This window comes from Cololabis saira, chromosome 4 (genome assembly GCF_033807715.1).
Source record: "Cololabis saira isolate AMF1-May2022 chromosome 4, fColSai1.1, whole genome shotgun sequence".
In the NCBI taxonomy this organism is placed as follows: domain Eukaryota; kingdom Metazoa; phylum Chordata; class Actinopteri; order Beloniformes; family Belonidae; genus Cololabis; species Cololabis saira.
This window is the reverse complement of record NC_084590.1, coordinates 49,468,280-49,495,986: the sequence shown is the minus strand read 5'-3', so window position 1 is coordinate 49,495,986 and position 27,707 is coordinate 49,468,280. Positions and strand designations below refer to the sequence as shown.

Genomic DNA, 27,707 nt, shown 5'->3' with positions numbered 1-27,707 from the left:
GGATTTTAAGGTTTAGTTATTTTAGTTTTAACATTCTGTCTCCTGTGTTCTAGTGTTGCGGCTGGCGGTGTCCTCCATTCACCGTGTGGTCGAGGCGCTGGGAGTTCACTTATAGTGTGGTGTTTTCATTTGATGTGTGTTAGGTTTATATTTATTTTCTTTGATATTTACTTTACTCCCAGTGTCCTAGGCAGTGAGTGGTTGGCTCCCCAGTCGTGATATGTCTGTCTATCTTCTTTTCCTTCATTGACTGTGGTATTTTAGAATTTTATCCATTGTAAATAAATGGCAGATTGACCCACGCTGACCGTCTTGGCCTCTTAATTGAAGCCCCTGTGTATCGGCACATCCTCAAGGTTACACTTGGTTCATGCACAGAATTAAAAAAACTCTCCAAAGCTGACATTATAAAATGGATCAAGGAGAAGGACAGATGTCTTAAATGTGGGAGAACACAAAAAAAATGGACAAATGCACACTAAAGCGGCCATGCAACATCTGTAAGGAGGTTCACCTGACTGTTCTCCATGATGTAAGTGCAAACAATTCAGCCACGGTGATGTTGACATCCTCTCCCTCAGACCTCATCTACATGGATAAACCTAACCGCTCCTGTAAAGTTATGCTGAAAGTTGTTAACGTGTGTCTCCACAATGGGGAAAAGACCCTTGCAACTCATGCAGTTCTCGATGATGGTGCAGATAGTTCTATTCTGCTCCCTCAAGCTGTCCAGTATTTAGGTCTCACAACTCAGCCTGAAATCATCTCACTACACACAGTGAGACAGGACATAGTACAACTGCATGGAGCATCTGTATCCTTTGCAATCTCCCCTATAACCCAGCCAACTGAAAGGCATGTTATCCATGGAGCATTCACTGCAGAGAACCTTGGACTGTCAGAGCACACATACCCTGTGAAGCAGCTACAAGAACAGTATCATCATCTCAGAGGTATTCCATTATAGTCTATTGAGCATGCATGCTCCCTTGTCCTTATTGGCTCAGACTATGCCCATCTTATTACAGCCACAGAGCCAATAATCATAGGCCCCCCTGCTGGCCCATTGGCAGTACATACAAGGCTAGGACGGGCTCTCCAAGGGCCAGCCAGCTTACTTCAACCCCAGCACACAGTCTCTTTCACTCTTACTTGCTTCAGAAGTGAATTGCTCAGAAATCGGGCGCACGTTACGCAACGAGTCTGAGAGAGATGCACAGACACAGAAGAATTTTACCTCAAATTACTTTAAAAATTACTGCCACTAATCGGCGAAATGCCACCAAAATCGAGCAAACAAAATGTGATGGATGAGGAAATGGAAGAAATCAGGAGATCACTGTCGCTCATGAGTGAAGAGTTAAGTAACGTCTCCAAACAACAGACCAAACTTATTGAACTGATGAACGAGGTGAAAAATCTCAAATCAATCATCAAGGAAAAGGATATGAAAATCCATGATATGGAGAAAAGAATTGACGATCTGGAATAATATACGCGTATGGATGATGTGGTTATTTCAGGCCTGGAAACAAAGCATCAAACATGCCAGAGCGGCGGCAACCGCAAACAAATGAGAGGACGCCCCGGATCAAGAGCTGCAAACATTGGAGCAACAAGTTACACAGTTCTTTGACAGCAGGGATATTTCCATTGCCAGGAATAACATCTCGGCATGTCACACACTGCCCAGAAAGGACAGCAGAACAAAGCCTGTGATCATAATTCGCTTTGCCAATAGGAAAAGCAAAATTGATCTATTAAAAGAGGGCAAGAAGCTGACCGGCACAGGTGTTTATGTGAACGAGCACCTCACTAAAAAGAATGCGGAGATTGCAAGGGAGGCACGCATCCTAAGAAAACAGAATAAAATACAAGCAACATGGACGAGGAACTGCAAGATCCTGATACGGCTGAACGGACCTCCTGAAAGTGCAAAGGTGGTGACGGTGAGAGAATTAAAAGATCTGGAAAAGTACAAATAAACACCCTTGCGCAGAAGAGGAGCCACAAAAATGTGTGCGCATTTATTTCTGTTTTTTGTTTTGTTTTGTTGACTCTTGTTCACTGTAAAGTAACAAGCAGAAGTGGATAAACATACGGACATTAACAAATTGGACAGGGGTTATTTCTTTCCATTTGATGGATTACATGATGATGACTTTGGAATTGAGGAGTCTGAATAATCGGGATTAAGAAACGGTCTGGATGTCAATTGTGCTGCAATGAACAATGAGGAACTGAACCTGAAAACATTCACTTTTTCTGAGCACAAACTGTGTGATCCTGAGAGCAACATTGATCCAGAGAATAATTTTTACAACCGCATCTGCAGCAACTGTGAGTATTACACAGATGAACAATTCAAGAATAATGTCTCAATGAACGGTAACCTTTCATTAATACACTTCAACGCAAGAAGCCTGCACAGGAACTTTGTACAAATTTGGGTCTACTTGGGACAATTTAACAGGTTCAGTGTTATTGCTGTGTCTGAATCGTGGCTGTCACATGAGAAGGAAGCTGATGTAGAACTAGAGGATTATGAATTATTCACTACTAATAGAACAAACAGACAGGGTGGAGGGGTGGCGCTGTATGTACATAAAACTTTCAAAACGGAAAAAGTTGAATCCATGTCAATAAGTGTAGAAAATATCATGGAAATGGTTACAGTTGAAATTAGTATTGATAGATATAAAAGTATAATCATCAGTTGTGTATATAGAACTCCGGGGTCTTGTCCAGATATATTTAACGATAATATAGGACATCTATTTGATAAGAAAGTGGAGAATAAGATATTTGTTTGTGGCGACTTTAATTTAGATTTGTTGAATGCAAATGAGTACAAAAAGACAAGAGATTTTCTGGATACAATGTATTGTTTAAGTTTATTTCCTACTATCCTCAAACCAACTAAAATATCAACACATAGTGCTACACTGATTGATAATATTTTTTTCAATGATATTGGGAGTAAAGTTACGAGTGGTATACTGGTGAATGATATAACGGACCATCTTCTGGTCTTTTTAATAGTACAGAATGGAACCCGGATGACAACTCAAACTACAAGTACTAAATGGATTTGTAGAAAATCTTTTGTAACCTTGGGGGCCCTAAAAAGGGATTTATCCAGACAAAATTGGTATCAGGTGTATTCCCATCAAGATCCAAATAAGGCATATGATGAATTCATGAATATCTTTATGTTGTTATTTGACAAACATTGTCCTTTACAACAACAGAGAATTTATAAATATGATGAGAAGCCCTGGATCACCAAAGGGTTAGACAACGCCTGTAAAAAGAAAAATGCATTGTACAAGAAATTTTTAAAACATAGAACTAAGGATGCAGAAAACAGATATAAAAAATACAAAAACAAATTAACCACAATTATGCGAGCTAGTAAGAAGAATTATTATAATAAACTGTTAGAATTACATAAAAGCAACACGCAAAGGACATGGAAAATATTAAGTAATATCATAAATAAAAGCAAAAACAAGTATGACTATCCAAATTATTTTGTTGATAACAATAAGCAAAATGTAAATACACTCAAGGATATTGTTAATGAATTTAATGATTATTTTATAAATGTTGGGCACAATTTGGCGATGCAAATTTCTGACCCAAAAATTAAAGACGATGTCAGTGAAAAGAATATTGATATTAATCCAAATACTATATTTTTGACTAAAGTGGACGAGAATTAATTGATTGAAGTAGTAAATAAATTAAAAAATAAAAAGTCAACAGATCATAATGACATCGATATGAGCTTAATAAAAAATGTAATTCCATCCATAGCAAAACCATTAACGTATATTTGTAATCAGTCACTTCAAAATGGCATATTTCCCAAAAAAATGAAAATTGCAAAGGTCATTCCTATCTTTAAAAATGGTAATAGCACAACTTTTCTAACTATCGACCAATTTCTCTACTTACTCAATTTTCTAAAATACTTGAGACATTATTTGCACACAGACTGGAGGATTTCATAGAAAAACATCACCTTCTGAGTGACCAGCAATATGGTTTTAGAACAAATCGCTCTACCACAATGGCAGTTATGGAACTCATTGACAATATTTCGACAAATACTGATAATAATGAATATACAGTTGGGGTTTTCATCGACTTAAAGAAGGCTTTTGACACCCTTGATCACACGATATTATTAAATAAGCTTGAAAGATATGGGTTTAGGGGGGTCGCAAAGGCATGGATTAAAAATTATTTAGAAGGCCGTTATCAATATGTCCAGATAAATAATGAAAAGTCTGAAGAAAGGATGGTGACATGTGGGGTACCACAAGGCTCAGTATTAGGCCCAAAGCTCTTCTCACTGTACATTAATGATATTTGCAAAGTATCCTGTATACTAAATTGTATTTTATTTGCTGATGATACAAACCTTTTTTTTTTTCAGGTAAACACTTAGAAAAGCTCCTAAATACAGTAGAAACTGAACTTAAGAAAATAAAAAGGTGGTTTGATGTGAATAAGTTATCATTAAATATAAGTAAAACTAAATTTATTATTTTTGGAAATCGGCCTATTAACCAAAGTTTACAAATCACTATTGATAATGTGGAAGTGGAAAGAGTTTTTGTTAATAAGTTTCTTGGAGTGGTTATTGATCATAAGCTGTGCTGGAAGCCTCACGTTAACACCTTAAAAAAAAAATTATCAAAAACCATTGCAATTCTATATAAATGTAAAAATATTCTAACATTAAACGCATTAAAACTCCTGTATCAATCTTTAATAAAACCATATATAACATACTGTATAGAAGTATGGGGATACACATTCAAGACAATCACAAAACCAATATTCTTACTTAAAAAAAAAGCAATGCGACTCATAAACAAAGTTGGATACAAGCACCCAACCAACCAATTATTTATAGATTCAAATGAGCTTAAATTCAATGAACTGGTGGACTTCAAAACTGCACAGCTCATGTTCAAAATCAACAATAACATGCTGCCAGACTGTATCCAAAATATGTTCAATTTAAGACAAAGCCATTACAACCTCAGAGGGGAGAGCATATACAGGAAATCAACAATCAGAACCAACACTAAACTGAGATGCACTACAGTGGCAGCGGTGGATGTTTGGAATAAATTAGATATAGATTTGAAATTATGTAGAACTTTAACTTTATTTAAAAAAAACATTGAAAAGAAGGATGATTTCCTTATATTAAATTAATGAGTGGCTTGATGTTGATTTGGGTATTTATTTAATTGGTGATTTGCTTTGATTTTTTAAGGATGAAGGTAACATGTAGACTGCACCTTTATTTGAAAAATCTTTTTTATTTTTTGAGGAATGCTTGTTATCCCTACAGATGCAATTTGTTTTACGGGCAGTCTTTCTCTTACTTTTTGTTTTTATTTTATTAATTTAATTCATCTTTTTGAGGGTAGGCAAATAATAAGCTTTGCTTCAGCCTACCCCTTTTTCGGTCTAGATGTTATTTGTTTATTTGTATACTGGAAACTTTTTTGTTATGTTTTCTTTGAACAATTGAACGTTTTCTTGTTGTCAGTTTTATTCTTGGTTTTTTATTTATTTTTTTTTGTGTCATGACCGAAAATAAACTAAACTAAACTAAACTAAACAGAAATGTGAAAAAACTCTGGCAGATTTATACTTTGCCCTATGTGAATGAAAAGACAGTCACAAGGTCAAAACAAGACAAGCTAGCTCTCACTCTTCTTCAGTCTAAGACATGTAGAGTAGAGATAGATGGTGTAATGCGTTATGCCACTCCACTGTTAAGAGCTCCCAACATCCCTCTCCTTCGAGCTCCAAAGGAAGCTGTCCTGCCCCGTCTCTGTGCTACAGAAAGGCACCTGTCCAAAGATCCCAAACTTTCTGATAAGTACCAAAAGGAAGACTTCCTGTCTGACAGGAAGCAGCAGGTGAAGCTGGGAAAACATGTCTCTGACACCATGACCATCAGCACCAAATCCCGTCAAGGCTGCGTTCTCTCTCCTCTGGTCTTCTCCCTGTGCACTAACAGCTGCACCTCCAGTCATCAGTCTGTGAAGCTCCTGAAGTTTGCGGATGACATGACCCTCATTGGACTCATCTCGGATGGTGATGAGTCTGCCTACAGGTGGGAGGTGGACCAGCTGGTGACCTGGTGCGGTCAGAACAATCTGGCATTGGAGATGATTGTGGACTACAGGAGGAACGCAGCCCCACCTGCCCCATCACCCTGTGTGACTCCCCAGCAGACACGGTGGAGTCTTACCGCTTCCTGGGGACCATGTAGTTGAAGTTGTTTATTTCTAGTAGGATAAGCCCCTTGAGTTGTAACAACTCGTTTACGAGGGGGTCCTACACAAAAAACATCAAGACATAACACAATTCAGCACAATACAGTGAAAGGAGACAAGACAATACAATACAATACAGACAGGGAAACAAAACAAAAACAAACAATCAAACAAAAAAAAAAAAAAAAAAAAAAAAAAAAAAACAAGACAGACATATACAAAAATCACTTCGACAAGATTGCAACCAGAGTTTGAACAAATATTAAATAAGAAAAATGGTAATAGCACAACTTTTCTAACTATCGACCAATTTCTCTACTTACTCAATTTTCTAAAATACTTGAGACATTATTTGCACACAGACTGGAGGATTTCATAGAAAAACATCACCTTCTGAGTGACCAGCAATATGGTTTTAGAACAAATCGCTCTACCACAATGGCAGTTATGGAACTCATTGACAATATTTCGACAAATACTGATAATAATAAATATACAGTTGGGGTTTTGCAAGATTGCAACCAGAGTTTGAACAAATATTAAATAAGAAAAAATAAAAAATATAAAAAAATATTAAAAAAAAAAATATGAAAAGAAATATGGTGACAGAGTTAATGAAAGCAGGAGCAGGGTGTTTCAAGGTAGGTGGATAGGACTTGATTAAAACAGATTAATGATTGCGATGATCTGATAACTACAGGTAGATGGTTCCAGTCGTTTGGGCCTTTGAACTTGAATGCTTTTGTACCCACTGATTTCCTATTGTGAGGCACTGCAAAGTAAGGATAAATAGATTGCCTGGTTTGATAATTAGATGTAAGTTGTAAAAAATACTGTTTTAAATAAGGCGGGTAATCATAATGAATACATTTAAATATAAATTGAAACCAGTGTGTCTGTCGTCGAGTATGAAGAGAGGGGAAGTGAAGAGACTGGTACATTGAACAATGGTGAGTATGATAAGGACAGTCCAGTATAAATCTGCAGATTCTATTGTACACTTTGTTAAGAGGAGCTAAAACACATTTAGAAGAGGAAAAGTAAACAACATCACAATAATCAAATATCGGAAGGATCAGTTGCACAACCAGTCTCTTTCTAACACGATTTGTGAAACATTTTCTGGATCTATGTAACATGTTCATTCGACAATTCACTTTCCGTACAATACTTTCAATATGTGATTTAAATGACAAGGTGGGATCCATCCATACACCAAGATATTTAAATTTATCGACCTTCTGCAGAAATGTGCCATCTTTACAGAATATAGACATTGAACTTGATATAGATTTCAATTTCAAGTTGGAACCAAAGATCATAGTGACAGATTTATTTTTGTTAAGAAGTAATTTGTTGCACGAGAGCCAGTCTTCAAGTCTATTAAAGTCAGATTGAAGAATGGCCTGCACTTCCAGTGGGTCAGATTTTGATGTATAGATGACCGTGTCATCAGCATACAGTTGTACGGAAGAATTATTGAAGATGCATGGTAAATCATTAACATATATAGAAAACAGAAGGGGTCCCAAGGTGGAACCTTGTGGCACTCCTCTTTCCTGGATCAGACAATCAGAAAATTTGCCATCTAAAACAACACATTGTTTTCTATTGTGAAGAAACGCACTAAACCACAGAATTGCATTTTTAGATAGACCTATATTGTACAGTTTATCTAATAACAAATACCGGTCAACAAAATCAAACGCTTTGGTTAGGTCAATAAATATTGCACCAGTGACTTCACCATTGCCTGCAGCAGTGAAGATGTCATTTGTTATTTTCAGCAATGCAGTGGTTGTTGAATGATTGGATCTGAAGCCAGATTGAGCAGGTGATAGAATATTATTAATCTTGAGATAATCTGTGAGTTGAGAATGGACCAGTTTTTCAAAGATTTTTGCAATTGAACAAATAATAGATATGGGTCTATAATTATTACAGTCAAGAATATCACCAGCTTTGTGGAGCGGTGTGATTCGTGCCAGTTTCCAGATGATAGGTAATTCATTTGATGAAAATGAAAGATTGAACAGATCCGCGAGAGGATACATAAGAACATTGGCAGCTAATTTAATATATCTATTTTCTAGTCCATCAAGTCCAGCGCTACTATTACCATTGGATTCTTTAATAGCATTCAGTACTTCGGTTGGCATGATTTTTCTGAATGAAAAAGATGAACTGACAGCAGGTGAAGTGCTGCCAAACCATTCATTGGTTTTCGAGACAGGAAGAAGAGTAGAACAGACAGAAGAAAAATGCTGATTAAATGCTTGGGCAACGGATAAAGCATCATGCAAAATATTACCATCAATTCTTAGTTTGTTACTTATATGCTTTTCTTTATCATTTGTAATTGATTTCATCTTCCGCCAAAATTGTTTTGGATTTTTGAATTCAGAGTTCAAACATTCATTATAATAATTAGACTTGGCATTACGAGTTTTAATTTTACTCTGATTTCTAAGTTGTCTGTACACTTCCCAGTCAGCATTATTTCTCGATTTCCGATAAACCGACCATGCTTTGTCTCTCTGCCTGAAGAGACTAATAAATTCTGGGGTAATCCAGGGAAGATGTTGACCTCTGACCTTGATCATCTTCCACGGAGCATGTTTATCCAGCACTTCGTTATATTCAGTGAAAAAATAGTCCCAGGCATCCTGAACGTTGGGTATCAACTGAAAACGGTCCCAATTTATATTAATTAAATCGTTACAAAATAATTCTGGATCCATTTTCCTGTGTTGCCTGATCTTGATCAGCTTTGGTGGTGATTTGGGGAGCTTAATTTTCCATATACAGTAAATGATCGAGCATCATAACCTGGGACCTCAAGTGGGAACTGAACATCACCTCCCTCACAGAAAAAGCACAGTAGATGATGTACTTCCTGGGGCAGCTGAAGAAGTTAAACCTGCCAAAGAAAATGATGGTGCAGTTCTACACGGCCATCATTGAGTCCATCCTCACCTCCTCCATCACCATCTGGTTGCTGCTGACACTGTAAAGGACAGGAGCAGGGTGCAGCGTATCATCCACTCTGCAGAGAAGGTTCAAAATGCATTATTGGCCATGGCACCAGACCTGCAGCAGCAACTGGCCCACACACAGGTGAACTTCCAGTTCTGTCTCTGAAGGCAACAGTGTTCTGATGACGTAGAACAGATGCGACAGGGCGCTCAACTGAGCGGATGGATGAAATGTTATGGCCAGGCTGGGAGTAAACAGAGTTATGACGGGAGCTTCTGTGGATGTAACGTGGTCTGCGAAGAAGTCCTAGATGTTTTATGACTGAAACACACGTTGGAATTGTGTGGTTGTTCAGCTCTAGGAGGAAGCCCTGGATGTTGTTAGCCGGTAGCCAAGCTAGCCAGGGAGCACTCGGGGCTAACTGAGGAGGATTGTTGCGGTCCGAGGCAAACGTAGCCCGGCCGCTTTAGCCTCACAGTCACAGTAGCCTACAATGCCAGCTCGACTCTCCGCTTTCGGGCAGGACCCGGATAAATGCTTATTTAGGAGGCAAGAGGGTCCCCCCTTATGAGTCTGGTCCTGCTCAAGGTTTCTTCCTCCTAAAGGGGAGTTTTTCTTGCCACTGTTTGGCTTAAGGTTTTTCTCCCACAAGGGGATTTTTTACCTGCCATTGTTCATGTAATAATTGCTCGGGGGTTTGTGTTCTGGGTCTCTGAAAAGCGTCTAGAGACAACTTTTGTTGTATTAGACGCTATATAAATAAAATTGATTTGAATTAAATTGAATTATTCACCGGGGGCCCGAGGGCTGGCAGCTGGCGGCGGAGGTTTGTTGTGGTTTCCTTGCTCAGGGGCAGAACCCGGCGAGACCACTTTAGCCTCACAACGATGCTGAAGAGCCGAGAGCTGGGCCGTGGTGGAGGGTTTGGAGGTAATCCGATGCTCCAGAAAGTGAGAAACTGGAGCCAGCAAGATGTCAGAGGTAGGCAAAGCCGTCCGGGTTGTAATAACAGCAATATGGCTTGCTGTTGGCCGTAAAGTTGACGAACTGACAAGAAAAAAACTAAGACTAAAAGACTGACTTTAAAACTAACTTTGACACTGATTTTAAAAGTAGAAAATTAAGTAAAAGCTGCATAGCTCTGACGGAGAAGCGGCAAACAATCAGTGCCAGCGTCCTCTCATGTCCAAGGTCTATGCAAGACTATCAGTTAGCCATTAATTTGCGCCACAAAGTGGTAAACATGCCCTTTCCCAACTTCTACTGCACGTGTTGCAGCCATGAAATTCTAAGTTAATTATTATTTGAAAAATAAAATAAAGTTGATGAGTTTGAGCATTTAATATGTTGTGTTTGTAGTGTATTCAATTGAATATGGGTTGAAAAGCAGTGTGCGAAATACCCATCCATATTCGGGGGGGTCCCTAACTCTTTTTTTTTTTTGTTTTTTGTTTTTTAAACAGTGTGGCCCTATGCAATAAACCAATACAATCAGCCTACTATAGCCTATGACAATTACACGCACAATTTTAACCATTTTAGATGCACGTTGTTTTACAAACAGGAGGCAAAATTGTGCATTACGATGCAGAATGTTATTTACAAATTAAATCTGATAAATAAAATAAATAAAATACATTAATTGGCACCACACTGGTGCACAGTGTGTCAGGGTTTGACACTTCCCCCCCAGTTTGTGACTTTCAGTTTCTGTCTTGCCCCGCCTGTGTCCCATCTGCCCTGATTGTGTCTGCACCTGTGTCTCGTCATGTCTCGTTATCCCCTCAGTATATCTTGTCTTGTCATTCCTTGGTTCCCTGTCGGTCCGTACTATTCCCTCCTCCATGTGCTCCAAGTTTTTGATCCCTGTTCCTTGTGTTTTTGATCCTGCTCTGAAGCGCTTTGTTTTTACCTTTTGTTGGAATAAATCCTTTGTTTTTTGAGAACTCCTGCCTCTGGCCTCCCTGTTCTCCTGCACTTGGGTCCTAGCAAACCAATCCATAACTCGGCATACACTTTCATTCATACACTTTCATTGTTATGCTGATGATACGCAGCTCTACTTGTCTATGAAGCCGGATGAGACAGAACTGTTAGTTAAACTTCAGGCATGTCTTAGGGACATCAAGGACTGGATGTCCAGAAATTTCTTGCTTCTAAATTCAGATAAAACAGAGGTTATCATTCTTGGTCCAGAGCATCTTAGGAAGGGATTAGATGGTGTTGCGATGGCTTCCAGTGCAACTGTGAGAAACCTTGGTGTTATTTTCGATCAGGATTTGTCATTTAAACCATATGTCAATCAGGTTTGTAAAATAGCCTTTTTCCATCTCCGTAATATTGCAAAGATTAGGAAAATCCTCTCGCAGAGTGATGCAGAAAAACTAGTTCATGCGTTTGTATCTTCTAGACTAGATTACTGTAATGTGCTGTTAGCAGGATGTCCAAGTAATTTGCTGAATAGGCTCCAGCTGATCCAAAATGCAGCAGCACGAGTACTGACAGGAATTAGCAGGAGAGACCACGTCTCTCCAGTGTCAGCGTCGCTCCATTGGTTACCCGTAAAATTCAGAATCCAATTTAAAATTTTATTACTTGCATATAAAGCCCAAAACGGCTTAGCTCCGCATTATTTGCAAGACCTGATAGTGCCTTATGTTCCTGTCAGAGCTCTCCGTTCTCAGAGTGCAGGTTTACTCGTAGTTCCTAGAGTATCTAAATGTAGATTTGGAGGGCGGGCGTTCTGCTATCAGGCACCACTACTATGGAACCAACTTCCAATCTGGGTTAAGGAGGCTGACACCACCTCCACCTTTAAAACTAAACTTAAAACATTTCTGTTTAGTAAAGCCTATAGTTAGTGTTTAGTAAACCTCTAGCTGGTGTTGGTAAATCTCTAGGTGTTGTAAACTTTAGTGTGTCAGAGTCGCTCCTGTAGTTTCTTGTGCTGGCCCCCCCCCCCTTCTCCTCCCTTTTCTCTCTTTTGTCCATGTTGCAGCATCCTTTGCCGGACACCGGAACCTGAAGGTGGTCGTGGGTGGCTTGTAGCTTGCATTACGGAGCACAAGTCTTTCCCTGACCCCTTCCCTTCAACCCTTCCCCGACCCTGCACCCCAACCTGGGACTTGCTGATTGGGCCGGAGCTTCGGGAGCCGCGTGCTGGCCTGCGGTCCCCACCCCTGGTCATCCCATTGCTGCTTCCACCTGCCTGCTGTGCTGTTGCCGTCCCTGACCCACCAGTCTGGCCCTCGGCAGGAGGGTCCCCCCTTATGAGCCTGGTCCTGCTCAAGGTTTCTTCCCTCCTAAAGGGGAGTTTTTCCTTGCTACTGTTTGGCTTAAGGTTTTTCTCCCACTAGGGGAGTTTTTACCTGCCATTGTTTATGTAATAACTGCTCGGGGGTCATGTTCTGGGTATGGGTCTCTGGAAAGCGTCTAGAGACAACTCTGTTGTATTAGACGCTATATAAATAAAATTGAATTGAATTGAATTGAATTGAATAACAGAACGGACCGACCCCCTCTCTCTCCTGCTTTTGGGTCCTAGCAAACCGATCCACAACACAGTGTACTTAATGAATAAATGGCAGGTATAGGACACGGGTGCACGAACAGTGCATTGCAGAAACGAATAAACAAATAAAATAGGCTAATGTATTTTTTTAGATAAATAAAAAAAAATACAATGAAAATGAATTGTGCATTCAAATAACAGTAATAACAACAAATGCCACTATCGGAGACGTGCAATCAGTGCACTTAAACAGATCCTCAGCCTGCACAATGATGACTGATTATTTAACGTGATGTAACCATCCAGGAAATTATGTTTTAACACAGCTGTGTGAACACATTCACAAATTCCACTCATAACAGGTCATCACGCAAAATAAAATAAAAAAACATGATGGCTCTCAACAGGTGGGTTCACGCAGCTCACACATTCACAAATCACACTCATAACAGGCCATAACGCAAAATAATAACAATAAAAAAAAACATTAGCTCTCAGGTGGGTTCAGGCCATATTAAGCAGGCTGGCCTCTTACCTTAAGTTAAAGCAAGTCACTGCTAGCAGTGGGGGGGGCAGTAGCATCTTCCCCGGAGCCCTCGGCCTCGACTTACCTTCCTTCACCAGAGGGGGGAGAGGAACGGGACCCTGTTGTGACATCGTCTCTCTCCTCATCTCTGGCTGACACTCACACCTTTTTTTTTATGTGAACCCAAAGTGTGCAAGTGACACACTCTGAGTTAGCTTCCGCTTAGCCATGTTATTGTGGCATCTCAACCAGCCGGCCGAGTCATTGCGCGGTGCTGGCGCACATGGCTAATTTGCATACATAAAGGTGCAGGACTTGTGTTAAACCAATAAAAGTTTTCAATTGTGAAAACTTGATATGGCGATCTCTTAAACATATTTGATTGACCATTAGTTACAATCAAATTATCGTATTATATTAATTAATTTATTTTTTTGACAACATTGAGACCCCCCCTAAATTTGGCTTTTGAGTCCTTTAGGGGGGCTCAAGGGTTGATCGGGGGGGTTCGACCCCCCCGAACCCCCCCATATTTCGCACTCTGTTGAAAAGGATTGTCAAATCATTGTATTTGGTTTTTATTTACATTTTACACAATTTCCCAACTTCAACCGAATCTGGTTTGTGGTTTTGTCACATCTTTGGAGGATGATAAGTGGATAAATGTGGAAACATCTCCATGAACTGACCTCAGAGTCTCCAGTCTACAGTTTGGACTCTCCAGTCCACCAGACAGAATCTCCACTGCTGAATCCTGCAGTTCCCGGTTCTGACTCAGGTCCAGTTCTGTCAGATGGGAGGGGTTGGACTTCAGAGCGGACGCAACAACTTCATAGTGAGTGTTTGAGAGCAAACAAGCAACAACTCTGTGATGAGAGAAAATATGATGTCAGTTGTAATAAAGTCTGAGTTAAAGCCAGACTGAACACATCTGTTAACATCTGCAGACTTTGTCTGGATCTGCAGATGAAGGAGGGAACCGGCTTCGTTAACGTCTACGTCTGTCAGAGTCATCTGAAAACATTGGATTTAGGACATTAACTCATTTATTCATGGACATTTTTCACTCTGAACATCTTGATTAAAGTGAACACCGTATTGTTTCTCCTTATAAACTGGAGGAACAGGTGTTTTGTGGTTTATCTCCGAAATACTGTCAATCCAAATTTGGCCCTATAAACTCTCACTCTATCAAGATCTGGCAACAAGCGGAGAAATTGGGCAACTGGGGGATGCAGTGGCAAACCCAGACGCCAATTTTCCGTAATAAAAATCTTTGCTTGGAGAGAAAACCCATTGTTTACCCTCCACGGTCTAGCTCTGGTATTCGCAATTTTTCCCATATGATAGATGAAAGAGGGTTAAGATCATATGAGGATCTTCAAAACTCATATAATCTACGTAGAACATCTTTTTATTTTTATTTACAATTGAGAAGTGCTATTCTAGGTTATGGAGTTCCATGCAATACTTCTCTTTCCGAACACCCTGTTCTTAAGCTTTTAGGTATCAAACCCAAATCGTGAGGAATGGTTTCCTTCTTATGTCTAAAATTACAAGATGTTACGGGTGTAGTGACTCCAAAACAAAAAAAAGGAAATCACTGAGAGGCTAAGTGAGGGAGCATGGTACTGCTGACGCGCTGCATAAACGACAAGCCATTTCCGTGTTGTTAAACCGTGTCCGCATTTATTCTCCTCCAACGCTGAACAAACAGCAAAAAGCAAGGCAAGGCAAGGCAAGATGTTCACTCTTTCTGTCCGTATATTCAAACGGTAATCAAGCGGTATTCATGCGGTCAACAAAAAATACACTCTCCCTACTCACCCCCTCTCATGCAGCCGCCGCGGTGAACAGGTGAATATATGCCCATTCATTCAGATTACTACGCCTTGACCACACCCCCCTGTGACATGAGTGACAGGTGTCAAACTAACAGCTGATGCCAACATAAACATAAATATTTAACATATGGCACCTACAACCAGCCCCTAATTATTATCACTGGAATAATTACATTATAATTAATAAACAAGAAACCTGAAATCACAAAAATCCACAATTGTCCTTGTTGATAGTCCATCACTATGCTCTTGCAACACTCTTCTCCCTGGAACACAAGTCAAATCCTGTTGAGTCCAGAAGTTCAAATACAGTTTCATGGAGTAAGCATGACCATGTCACACTGTCAGTCAGTAAAGTCAGTCTAGCTGTCCAAAAAATAGTCCTCTCCGAACTGAGGGGTCAGGCTTCTGCTGTTGTGACTACTTTGCTCTTTGGTTCTTCTCCTGCAGACTGAATCTTGACGATCTCAATCTTCGACTGTTCTTGAGTGATGGTTTCTACCGTTGCAGTGTGCAGACTGTCTCCCTCTGTGCCGCTGCAATTGTCCTTCTTAGTGTTGATTGAGATAGTTTCATGGCTTTCGTCTTCTTCCATACTGGTTCCATTTTCAGCCGGTTCTGACTGATATTTGACAGCTGTATCATTTGTGTTCGGTGACCAGATGTCATTTTTGGGTTTCCCTACTCCACATAGGACCACCTCCTCTTCAACTGGTGTCATGTCTTCTCTTTGCATCTCCTCATGACCATTTTGTTCTCTTGGGTCAGACTCAAAACTATCTTTCTGGGGTGATGCAGGTCCTGGTCCTGCTTTAGCTTCAGCAGCCATCTGATCATCTTCTGTGACATTGCCCTCTCTTCCTCTCTTCTTCTCACTTTCATCCTCATCATCTCCTTCTCCATCATCCTCATCAGACCCCAAATGTGCACCATATTTGGACACATGAGGAGAAGATTTCTTCTTTGGAATGAAGCCAGTTTTCCAGCCTCTTCTACGACATTTCTTCTTTCGGGCTGTGTTTTTTTGGGGCTGTAAGAGAATATGAACAGGTTGGGGGTGTTTGGGAAGGACGTGGTAGAAGGAGGGAGCACATGTAGTGGAGCAACCTATTGTTTTGCGTGACTGTTTGATCTCCTCACAAATCTTCTCAAAATCCTCATCTAATTCTTCTTGGATGATAGCATGGACGGTATCCTTTAATGCACATGCTCTGTGGTGGATCAGGCGATCTGAAGGATCCCTGTCTGGGTTATATTCCAGGGCATTCTTCCAGATGAGATCCACATCCTCGAGAAACTCTTTGACTGTCCCGTAATGATGGCGGTCTATTTTGGACATATACTGGACTTGCTTCCACCGTCGACGAGCCTCTTGGACCTGTCCCTTTCTGCGGATCTTAGCCCGTCTGAACTTCTCTCTGTGCTTGACTCTGGGATTACGGTCAATTTTCCTTCTCTTTGGTGTCAGTCCCTTGTTCTTAGCCATCTGGTAAGTGATTCCTCTCTTGGCGTCTGCATCCAGCTCATCATATTCACCATTATCTTCGTTCTTCTCCAGCTCCTCAGCTCGTGAGTTATTGTTCTTCCTCTTTAATTTCACCCGCTTCTCCACTTCGCTGTAGAAGCGTAAAGCTGCTTCCTCGTCCAGGTCCGAATCTGAGTCCGAGTCCTCATTAACCTCGTAATGGCCATCTACAAGTCTGGCAGAATCCTGGACCAACTCCATGAACCTTTGATCTTCTCTCGACTGGCCCGGTTGTTCATCATAGCCGCATTCTGGGTAGTCTGTTCTGAACTGCTGCTTCCAAAGCTCCTCTAAGTTCAGAACTGAGATTCTGTTAACGGTCACAACATCAGTTCCATCACCACTGTCTCCTCCCAGTGGTCCATTAACAGTCCAACCCAGAATAGTCTTAATGGCATAGGGTCCATCATCCACACTACGAATGACTTGCAGCGGTTCCAGTGCCTTTGGTACATTTGTTCCAATCAACAGCTCGACTTCGGACTCAATCTCAGGTAAGTGAACATCTCCCAAGTGAGGCCACCTCTGAAGATCTCTTTGACATGGAATATTTCCCTTATGCACTGGCATAAACTCCTGGGTATAGGTGTTGGGCAAATTACAGTATGTCTCCCCGTCTAAGCCAGACACCTCCAGTCCTGTGATCACATAGCTGTTAACAACCTTCTCTTGACCCATTGTCCTTAAAAGAATTCGTGTCTTTTTCCCTGAGAGGTTGAGCTTGTTCATGAGGTTCACTGTGCAGAAAACAGCCGTGCTACCCTGATCCAAGAAGGCATAAGTCACCACTGTATGGTTACCTTTTTTGGATTTAATCTGCACTGGCACTATAGGAAGCTTGCAATCATGACCACCAGCCCCAGTAAGCCCACTGGATACCAGAGCACAGCCCAATGCAGCGCCTGGTTCTTCCTCTGTCACTGGATCCTTTTCTCTTGAGTGGATGTGGAGCATTGTGGGGTGTTTCAAACTGCACACTTCGCATGAGAGATGCTTTCGACAGTCCTTGCTGATGTGTCCTATACACAAACAGCCAAAGCACATTCCCCTTTCCCTCAAAAAGGTGATCTTTTCAGTGTGAGGCCTTTTCTCCAACAGAGGACAAAACTCCAAAGTGTGTCCATCCTCACAAAACAGACAGACTTTCTTGACTGATGAGATCATGTCTGGTCTCCTTCCCTCTGTTCCAGTGTTATTGTCCTCTACAGTGTTCACAGTTGTGGCAAAACTACTTCCTTTTGGCCTTGGTCTAGGGTTTAAGCCGGTTTGATTCATGCCTCTATTTAATGCTGGTGATGCATCTTGAATGTCCCCAAATACTGGATCTGTTAGAATCCTCGCTTGCCTTTCAATGAAATTAACAATATCATTGAATGTAGCCCTTTGGTTACGCCTCTCTTGTATTTCACAAGCAGTCGTCCTCCATTGATCCCTTAGCTTGTAAGGCAGCTTCTTTATTATGGTCAACATATTAGCAGGCATATCCATTTCAAACATGTACTGCACTTCGTTCATTGCATTCGAACATCCTCTGAGAAATAAGCTGTAGTCTTGGAGCGCCTTAACGTCCTCTGATTTAATCGGGACCCATGACAATGCCTTGTCCATATAAGCAGCTGCAACCCTTTTTTCATCTCCAAAATGTTCCTGAAGTAGCATTTTAGCCTGAGCATAACCCATATGTGGGTCCATATGTTGGCAGCTTCGTACAAGATCCCTTGGGCGACCTCTGGTGAATTGCTCAAGGAAGTACAGGTGATCACTATTACTGTCGGACTTGCTTTCAACACAATTTTCGAAGGCTCTCATAAATGTATGAAACTGCAATGGATCACCATCAAATACCTGAATCTCTCTTTTGGGCAAGGATGAACATTGCTGCTGTTTTATCAGTAATGTTGTTATTTCATTCTGCCTTCTCATTATATGAAGAAAATTGTTTTGCTCCTCATTGCCTACTGAACCTTCAGTGTTGAGAATGGTTCCACGTGGCATCTGATTGTTCTGAGCACTGGATGGCTTGGGTTTAGGCAGGTGGTGCTTTAAAGCAGGAGGCTGAAAGTGAGCAGCATGGGTCAGCCTATCTGATTTAGGCCTTGTCACCTGTTCGCTGACCATGAATTTTGGGTGCTGTGTTTTCAGGCTCTGAGGAATGAAAGGAGCGGCGTCCATATTGAGCTTTGTTTTTTCTTGTTCTTTTTTTAGGTAAGAATTCATTGCATTGGACCAGTCTGTTACAGTGGTTTTAGAACCAGATGAGCTAGCAGCCCTTAAAACAGTCACTTTAGCCAAGTGTGCAGCAATTTCTTCTTCCAACTTGAGCTTTTCTTTGCGTTTCTGTATTTGCTGCTCTTCCTCCTCCAGTGCATGCTTATCCTGTAGAAGTTTTTGCCGTGCCATTAATGCAGCTAGATCCGCTTCTGCCTTTATGCGAGCTGAGGAGGTGCCTGATATAGAGGACCTTTTGCCACTTCCAGAACTTTTTCCACTTGCAGCACTTTGTGCAGATCGTCTGCTTTGCACATTTGAAATGCTATCATTTGGTTTCACATCATCCATCCAGCCTGTATCCAGTGTTGCTGCCTGTGAGGCATCATCCATTTGAAAGTGACACACATCCTCTGTTGCTGCAACCAAGTCATCTTCAACAGGATCGGGAACATGTTCCTTTTCATCCAACCACTGAATCACATCATTCTTGAATTTACTGCTGTAATTTTCAATACTTGAGAACCAATCATTCTGTTTATCCTTTTCATCCTCAGGTAACAGTGGAATTATTGTTTGATGTAGGTTCACAGCAGTGTCAAGGAGCTGAGTGAGAGTTTGCAACTGGAATCTCAACTCTTGTGCATTTTTATTTTGTTTCATAAGCTCTTTCATTGCAGGTATTAAGTCTTTTATTTTATTTACGTGTGTTTTACGTTCCTTTTGCAGACTTTCAATTTTATTTGCCAAGGCCTTTGCAGTAAGTTTGACATTTCGTTTAGCATTCATTGCTTCAGAGTCATTATTTCCGATTCTTTCATTTATTCCACTCATACTGTCTTTTTGAAGCTCAGCAACTCCGTGATTTGCGCATTGAATCAACAATACACCCAGTAAAGTTTTCGGGTTTTTTCCGTTTTTTTTTTTTTCTCCACAGATCGTTTGGGTATATATTTTTTGTTGACAAGTTGTAGTGACTCCAAAACAAAAAAAAGGAAATCACTGAGAGGCTAAGTGAGGGAGCATGGTACTGCTGACGCGCTGCATAAACGACAAGCCATTTCCGTGTTGTTAAACCGTGTCCGCATTTATTCTCCTCCAACGCTGAACAAACAGCAAAAAGCAAGGCAAGGCAAGGCAAGATGTTCACTCTTTCTGTCCGTATATTCAAACGGTAATCAAGCGGTATTCATGCGGTCAACAAAAAATACACTCTCCCTACTCACCCCCTCTCATGCAGCCGCCGCGGTGAACAGGTGAATATATGCCCATTCATTCAGATTACTACGCCTTGACCACACCCCCCTGTGACATGAGTGACAGGTGTCAAACTAACAGCTGATGCCAACATAAACATAAATATTTAACATATGGCACCTACAACGGGGTTTACAATGGGGATGACTAAAGTATGGAATGTCGATTTGAAGGAATTGAAGCAAGCTATTAATTGGAAGAGAATATGGGGAAACTTTCTACTATACTCCCAGGAAACGTTGCCAACTACAACTCTGCTCTACTCCCATCTGTCCCTTGTGGAATACTAGAGAAATAGGAACTTACTTGCATACAATGTGGCAATGCTCAGATGTGGAGTTTTTTTGGTCTCAAGTAGCATCCCGGATGGGTGATATAATCGGAACCAGTTTACCTGGTAATCCAATTATTTTGTTGTTAAATGATGACTCCCATCTATCACTTAATTTCTCTCAGAGAAGACTTTTGTTTTTAGGCTTGACAGCTGCAAAGAAAATGTTGATAATGAGGTGTAAACCCCCACACTTACTCCATATCTCCTAGTGGACTGCCATGCTGTATGACATCTTGACCTTAGAACTTTCTATAGCCCGTTCTAATGGGGCCAAAGCAGAAAATGTTCAGGGTCTGTCTAAGGCAATCGAGAAAGTTAGAACTATGTACATAAAATAAACGTATTTAAAGGCACATCAAATTGTAAGGAATGAAAGGAGGAAGTGACCTCCTAAATTCTTCCTCATTCTGCTGCCCTGTATGTCTTTGAATGAGAAAGAAAATGTTTTTTTTTATCCTATATTACAGATATTATTTATTTTTTCTTCTTTTTCTTCTCTATTTCTTTTCTCTTTTTTCCTTCTTTAAATACCACAGATTCTCTAAGCCAGCAAGGGGAGGAGCAGGGAGCAAGCCATAGGGGTGAGGGAGGTAGGTAGTGGGGAAACAGCCCAGTTCTGTAATCTAAGTTACAATGCCTGCAACAATGCAAAGAAGTGTACGATTACGTGTGAATATCATTTTTGTAATTATGTATATATGATTTATCGCTGGTGTGCTGTTGAAGGGGGGGGGGGGGGGGGGTAAGAAAAGCTCAATAAAACTTATTTAATGAAAAATAAACAAGATTTAAAGAACTAAACTGCTAATTTACACTAACTGATGGTGTTATTGATCCATCTGGACTCACCGAGCCTTTCTGCAGTTCCTCACAGCTGGAATCAGTCTCCGTCGACCGCTCAATTTTGTCTTGTACTTGTCCAGGTCCAACTCATCCAGAACCTCCTCCGACATCTGCAGCATGTAGGCCAGAGCTGAACACTGGATCTCAGAGAGCTTCTTCTCTGATCTGTTCTCTGACTTCAGGAACTCTTGGATCTGCTGATGAACTGAGAGGTCGTTCATCTCCATAAGACACTGGAAGATGTTGATGCTTCTGTCAGGAGAGATTCTGTCAGTGTTCATCTCCTTCAGGTTGTAGATGACTGTCTGGATGGTTCCTGGACGGTTCTTCCTCTGGTTCAGCAGACCTCCTAACAGTCTCTGGTTGGACTCCACAGAAAGACCATGAAGGAAGCGAACAAACAGGTCCAGGTGGCCATTTTTACTGTACAGGGATTTCCACATGACTCTCCACAGGAAGTCACCCAGAGATGAGTAACTGTTTCCTCCCAGGAAGTTCTCCAGCACATCTGTGTTTCTGGTGGACCAACAGTGGAGTACGTAGACTGCAGCCAGGAACTCCTGGATGCTCAGATGAACAAAGCAGTAGACGGGTTTCTGGAAGACCTCACACTCTCTCCTGAAGATCTGGGTACAAACTCCTGAGTACACCGAGGCCTCTGGGACATCAAGACCACACTGCTCCAGGTCTTCTTGGTAGAACATGATGTTTCCTTTCTCCAGATGTTGAAACGCCAGCCTCCCCAGCTTCAGGAGAAGGTCCCTGTCAGCCTCCGTCAGCTCCTGTGGACTCGTCTCACGTCCCTCCTGGTACTTGTTCTTCTTCCTCTTGGTCTGGACCAGCAGGAAGTGGGAGAACATGTCAGTCAGGGTCTTGGGCAGCTCTCCTCTCTGCTCCGTGGTCAACATGTGGTCCAGAACTGTAGCAGTGATCCAGCAGAAGACCGGGAGTTGACACATGATGTGGAGGGTTCTGGATGTCTTCATGTGGGAGACGATGCTGCTGGACCGCTCTTCATCCCTGAACCTCCTCCTGAAGTATTCCTCCTTCTGGCCGTCGGTGAAGCCTCGTACTTCTGTCAGCCTGTCCACGTGTTTGTGAGGGATCTGATTGGCTGCTGCAGGTCTGGAAGTGATCCAGATGAGAGCTGAGGGAAGCAGGTTCCCCTGGATGAGGTTGGTCAGCAGCACGTTGACCCATGAGCTCTGTGTGACGTCAGACACGACCGGACCGTTGTTGAAGTCCAGGGAACGTCTGCTTTCATCCAGGCCGTCAAAGATGAACAACGGTTTCCCGGCAGCCAGCTGCTCTGCTGTGAGCTTCTGGAACGATGGATGGAAAACCTGGATCAGCCTGAGAAGACTGAACTCATCTCTGATCAGGTTCAGCTCCCTGAACGAGAGCAGAATCACCACGGTGACGTCTTGGTTCTCCCAGCCCTCGGCCCAGTCCAGAGAGAACTTCTGAACCGAGAAGGTTTTCCCAGCGCCAGCGACGCCGTTGGTCAGAACCACTCTGATGGCTCCACGTTGGCCAGGTAAGGCTTTAAAGATGTCCTGGCACCTGATTGGAGCGTCATGGAGGCTCTTCATCCTGGGAGCTGTCTCCAGCTGCCTCACCTCATGTTGGGTATCAACCTCTTCCCTCAGTCCCTCTGTGATGAAGAGCTCCGTGTAGATCCTGTTGAGGGGGGTTCTACTTCCTTTTTCATCAGTTCCTTCAGTCACATGTTCACATCTGCTCCTCAGACTGGTCTTATGTTCATCTAGGACCTCCTGCAGACCAGCATCTGCTGAAAAACAGAATGAAGAGGAGGTCAGAGGGAGGCAGAGAGAAAAGGCGCCTAGAGGAGCGTTTTAAAAAGACTCCGGTATGAAGTCCAGAATGCTACACACACTGAACCATGATGAGACCTGAGCTGGAGCACCGACGTTCAGACCACTAGGGTCCAGATCCAGACCTGCAGGTCCTCTACAGACCACTAGGGTCCAGATCCAGACCTGCAGGTCCTCTACAGACCACTAGGGTCCAGATCCAGATCTGCAGGTCCTCTACAGACCACTAGGGTCCAGATCCAGACCTGCAGGTCCTCTACAGACCACTAGGGTCCAGATCCAGACCTGCAGGTCCTCTACAGACCACTAGGGTCCAGATCCAGACCTGCAGGTCCTCTACAGACCACTAGGGTCCAGATCCAGACCTGCAGGTCCTCTACAGACCACTAGGGTCCAGATCCAGATCTGCAGGTCCTCTACAGACCACTAGGGTCCAGATCCAGACCTGCAGGTCCTCTACAGACCACTAGGGTCCAGATCCAGACCTGCAGGTCCTCTACAGACCACTAGGGTCCAGATCCAGACCTGCAGGTCCTCTACAGACCACTAGGGTCCAGATCCAGACCTGCAGGTCCTCTACAGACCACTAGGGTCCAGATCCAGACCTGCAAGTCCTCTACAGACCACTAGGGTCCAGATCCAGACCTGCAGGTCCTCTACAGACCACTAGGGTCCAGATCCAGACCTGCAGTTCCATTATTATTTCAAAAAACAAGGAAACAGCTGATGAGCGTAACAGCAGCAGCAGGACGTCACATATAGGATTAATATTTGAAAGATGAGTAACTGGAGAGACACAGACATCCACAAGCTGCCCAGCCACAGAGCCGAGGACGCCATAAACCGGCGTACGTCCGGAACCACAAAGGATGATGGTCCATGTTTGAACAACTGGACACAAAAAAACGGGGGTACGCCGATGCATCGACATGGCAACTCTTCAGACGGATGGACGGTCTCACCTAGTCGAGAGCTTGCTCTGGATCTTTTTCCATGTCCCAGATTTTCCGATGAAGTCGTCTGGTATGAGCTCCGTCTGCAGAACCAGCATCCACACAGGGTTTATTGGATGTTTTCACGTTTACGAGCAAAGTCAAACACAAACAGGTTCTCACGGTATTTGTTTTGTTGTTTTTTTTCTTGCAGAGGACATGGTTTTCTTACTTCATCGGAGCAGGTTTATTGTTGAAGTCGTCAGGTAGATCTTTGGAGACGTCACTCTTCGTAGACCGACACCTGGAAGCTGCAGAATTCACTCGTCTTCTGAAAAACCCAAACATCCTGATCTTCACATCTCATCAGTCAATGATCAACAACTGACTCCTTCTGCACAAACACATTGTAGGAACAAGGCAGGAACCAGGAACCAGGAACTTAACTGATGACCCCATAGGGGACACATCACGCCAAAAACAGCCTGAAATAGACAGACTTTCTTCTGATTGGTCAAGTATTCTTGATTTAGTTTTTTTGTTCCATCCTTCTCTCATAAACATCTCACATTTAATATCCACAATGACTGAACTGAACTACGGGTCAGAAAATCCATCTTTCTACTTTATCATTCAAATTTTCAAACTGAATAAGTCTTTACAATCTGTCAAACTGCCTTCAAAAACACAGCAGCAGGAGACTTCACGGCCTAAACGGCCTGAAGAGAATAATGAGAACAATTGTAAATTAATTATATATATATATATATATATATATATATATATATATATATATATATATATATATATATATATAAATAATGTAAAACATAATTTGAATTATTACATGTTTAACATATAATAATTCAATTTTAATATATTAGTGATATTCTTATATACATATATTCCTATACATACACACACACACACACACACACACACACACACACACACACACACACACACACACACACACACACACACACACACACACACACAGAAAATATAAATTCATCATGAGTCATGAAATCAGTTAAAGGGGACCTATTATGAAAAACTCGTTTTTTCTTGTTTTAACATATAAAGTGGTCTCCCATCACCCTGCCAACACAGGAAAGATGAAATCCCATGAGAATCTGCAGGGTCTGTACCCCCCGTCCTGCTGAATCTTCCAGTGTCATGTGGTTTCTACGGGCCATTTAGATTGTGCATTTTCGTTACGTAAGCAAAATGCAAACCACGCCCTCGGTCTCCTCCGCTGCTGAAACCACGCCCACAACTCTCTCCACCGGCCGGAGCTTCAGCCATTGTTTAGAAGCGGTGGCTGTTTCCACCGGTTTCCACAACGAGGGGACAGTAAAAATTAGGTTTTGCATCAACATTTATCCTCATAAAAGGATCAGTTCCCACAGCCCGGACCCGGCAACTGCACACAAGTCAGCGGTAAGTGACGTTATTTTTTTATGTTATTTATATTTGTCTATGAGTATGATCTTTGCATGGGCGAAGTATTTAGCTCAGCTCCGGAGCTGCCGGAGCTGCTCACGGACCGGACCGGTGAGTGGCCCCGGTGGCTCCAGTGTTCCCTAACGGAGTGTTAGGTAACACCGGAGCTTGGCCACGCACATTGGCCACGGCACATTTTCCGCATGTTTTCTGCGCCTGTTACAACTCCAGACAAAGAGGGGTAGCAATTCTCATTAATAAAAGAGTAAATTTCACCGTAAAGGACACTCACATTGACTCAGAGGGTAGATATTTAATTTTAGTCTTGCAAATTCAAAGCTTGAATTTATGTATTTCTAATGTATATGGCCCAAATGTTGATGACTCCTCGTTTTTTCACTCTTTTTTCACCTCACTTTCTGCTCACCTAGACAACACAGTCATCATCGGAGGAGACTTCAACATGGTTCTGGACCCTGGAGTGGACAGGCTCAGTAATGCAGGCGGACACAGGAGTTGGCAGTCAGCAAGTATTGTTAAGCAATACATGAATGATCTGGGTCTTTGCGATACATGGCGCTCTCTACACCCAACCCTTAGGAACTACACTTTTTTCTCAGCCGTTCATCACTCATATTCTAGGTTAGATTATTTTTTAGTCAGTAGCTCTCTGATGAGAGATATCTCAGAATCACAAATTCACCCAATCATTATTAGCGATCACGCACCTGTTTCTTTCACTCTGGGGAAGAGGGGGAGCGTATCATCCTCCAAAGTTTGGAGATTTAATACATCATTACTCAAAGACCCCGACTTTATTAATTTCTTTAAGAAAGAATGGGATATATTTTTACAAAATAACGACCAGCCGGAAATATCAGCGAGCGTTCTATGGGAAGCAGGAAAAGCAGTAATGCGAGGCAAAATAATTTCCTTTTCTTCAAATAAGAAAAAAAAAGACAACTTAAAAACAAAAGAATTAGAATGTGAAATAAAGACGCTAGAGGAGGCCTTCCAGACCTCTGCAGACGAACGTATCCTTAACAGAATAAGGAAAACTAAAATAGAATTAAATAAAATAATTGACGCAAAAACACAGTTTCTAGTACAAAGGCTTCGCCTGGAAAACTTTGCACATGCTAACAGATCGGGAAAATACTTAGCCAATCAATTAAAAATAAACAAAGAAAAAACAACCATAACATCCATTAAGGACCAGTCAGGGGGAGTTACACATGATCCCTGTTTAATAAATTCAGTCTTTAGAGACTTTTACTATAAATTATACTCGTCACAAATTGAACCATCTGATCAATCCATTAATGAGTTTCTTGGAGACATTAATCTGCCGAAGTTACATCAGGAACAGGTTACGAATTTAGACTCACCGCTCTCAATAGGAGAACTCCATGAAGCTCTTCAACATATGCCCAATAATAAAGCTCCGGGCCCAGATGGTTTCCCAGCTGAATTTTACAAGGAATTCTGGAGTATATTAGCACCAACATTTTATAAAATGATTCTAAATGCTAGGGAGAATAAAAGCTTACCCTTAAATATGAACTCTGCTAATATTAGTCTTTTATTAAAACCGGACAAGGATCCCTTGCTCCCATCGAGCTACCGCCCAATTTCATTGATAAATGTAGACCTTAAAATAATTAGCAAGGCCATTACTGAACGTCTGAAAAGAGTCACCCCTTCTATTATACATCCGGATCAAACAGGCTTCATTAAAGGTAGACATTCGTCTACTAATATTCGCAGATTATTAAATATTATAGACTATTCGAGTATCAATAAACAGGAGACTACTATTATATCCTTAGACGCGGAAAAAGCATTTGATAAGGTAAATTGGAAGTTTCTATTGGCAACTTTGCATAAATTTGGATTTGGCGAATCTTTCATTGACTGGATAAAAATATTATACAGCTCTCCCAAGGCACGTGTAAGGACAAATGATCAAATCTCTACAAGTTTTACCTTGCAAAGAGGCACTAGACAGGGTTGCCCTCTCTCTCCCTCATTATTTGCAATATTTATTGAACCTTTAGCAGCAGCTATTAGACAAAATCAAAATATTAAAGGTATACAATGTAAAATATTAGAGCACAAAATAAGTCTTTATGCGGATGACGTACTCCTCTTCCTCCAGA

The 27,707-nt window shown here is 41.6% G+C and overlaps 1 protein-coding gene across 1 annotated transcript in view; it reads right to left on the bottom strand.

Moving 5' to 3' along the window:
* Window positions 1-27,707, bottom strand: part of LOC133442108 (protein NLRC3-like) — an 87,587-nt gene that overhangs the window by 47,185 nt on the left and 12,695 nt on the right. The window contains exons 4-7 of the mRNA XM_061720038.1: window positions 24,335-24,433; window positions 24,133-24,206; window positions 21,342-23,127; window positions 14,014-14,190 (exon numbers count right to left, since the gene is read on the bottom strand). Coding sequence (XP_061576022.1) covers window positions 14,014-14,190; window positions 21,342-23,127; window positions 24,133-24,206; window positions 24,335-24,433 — 2,136 coding nt within the window. The remainder of the gene's footprint in view (window positions 1-14,013; window positions 14,191-21,341; window positions 23,128-24,132; window positions 24,207-24,334; window positions 24,434-27,707) is intronic.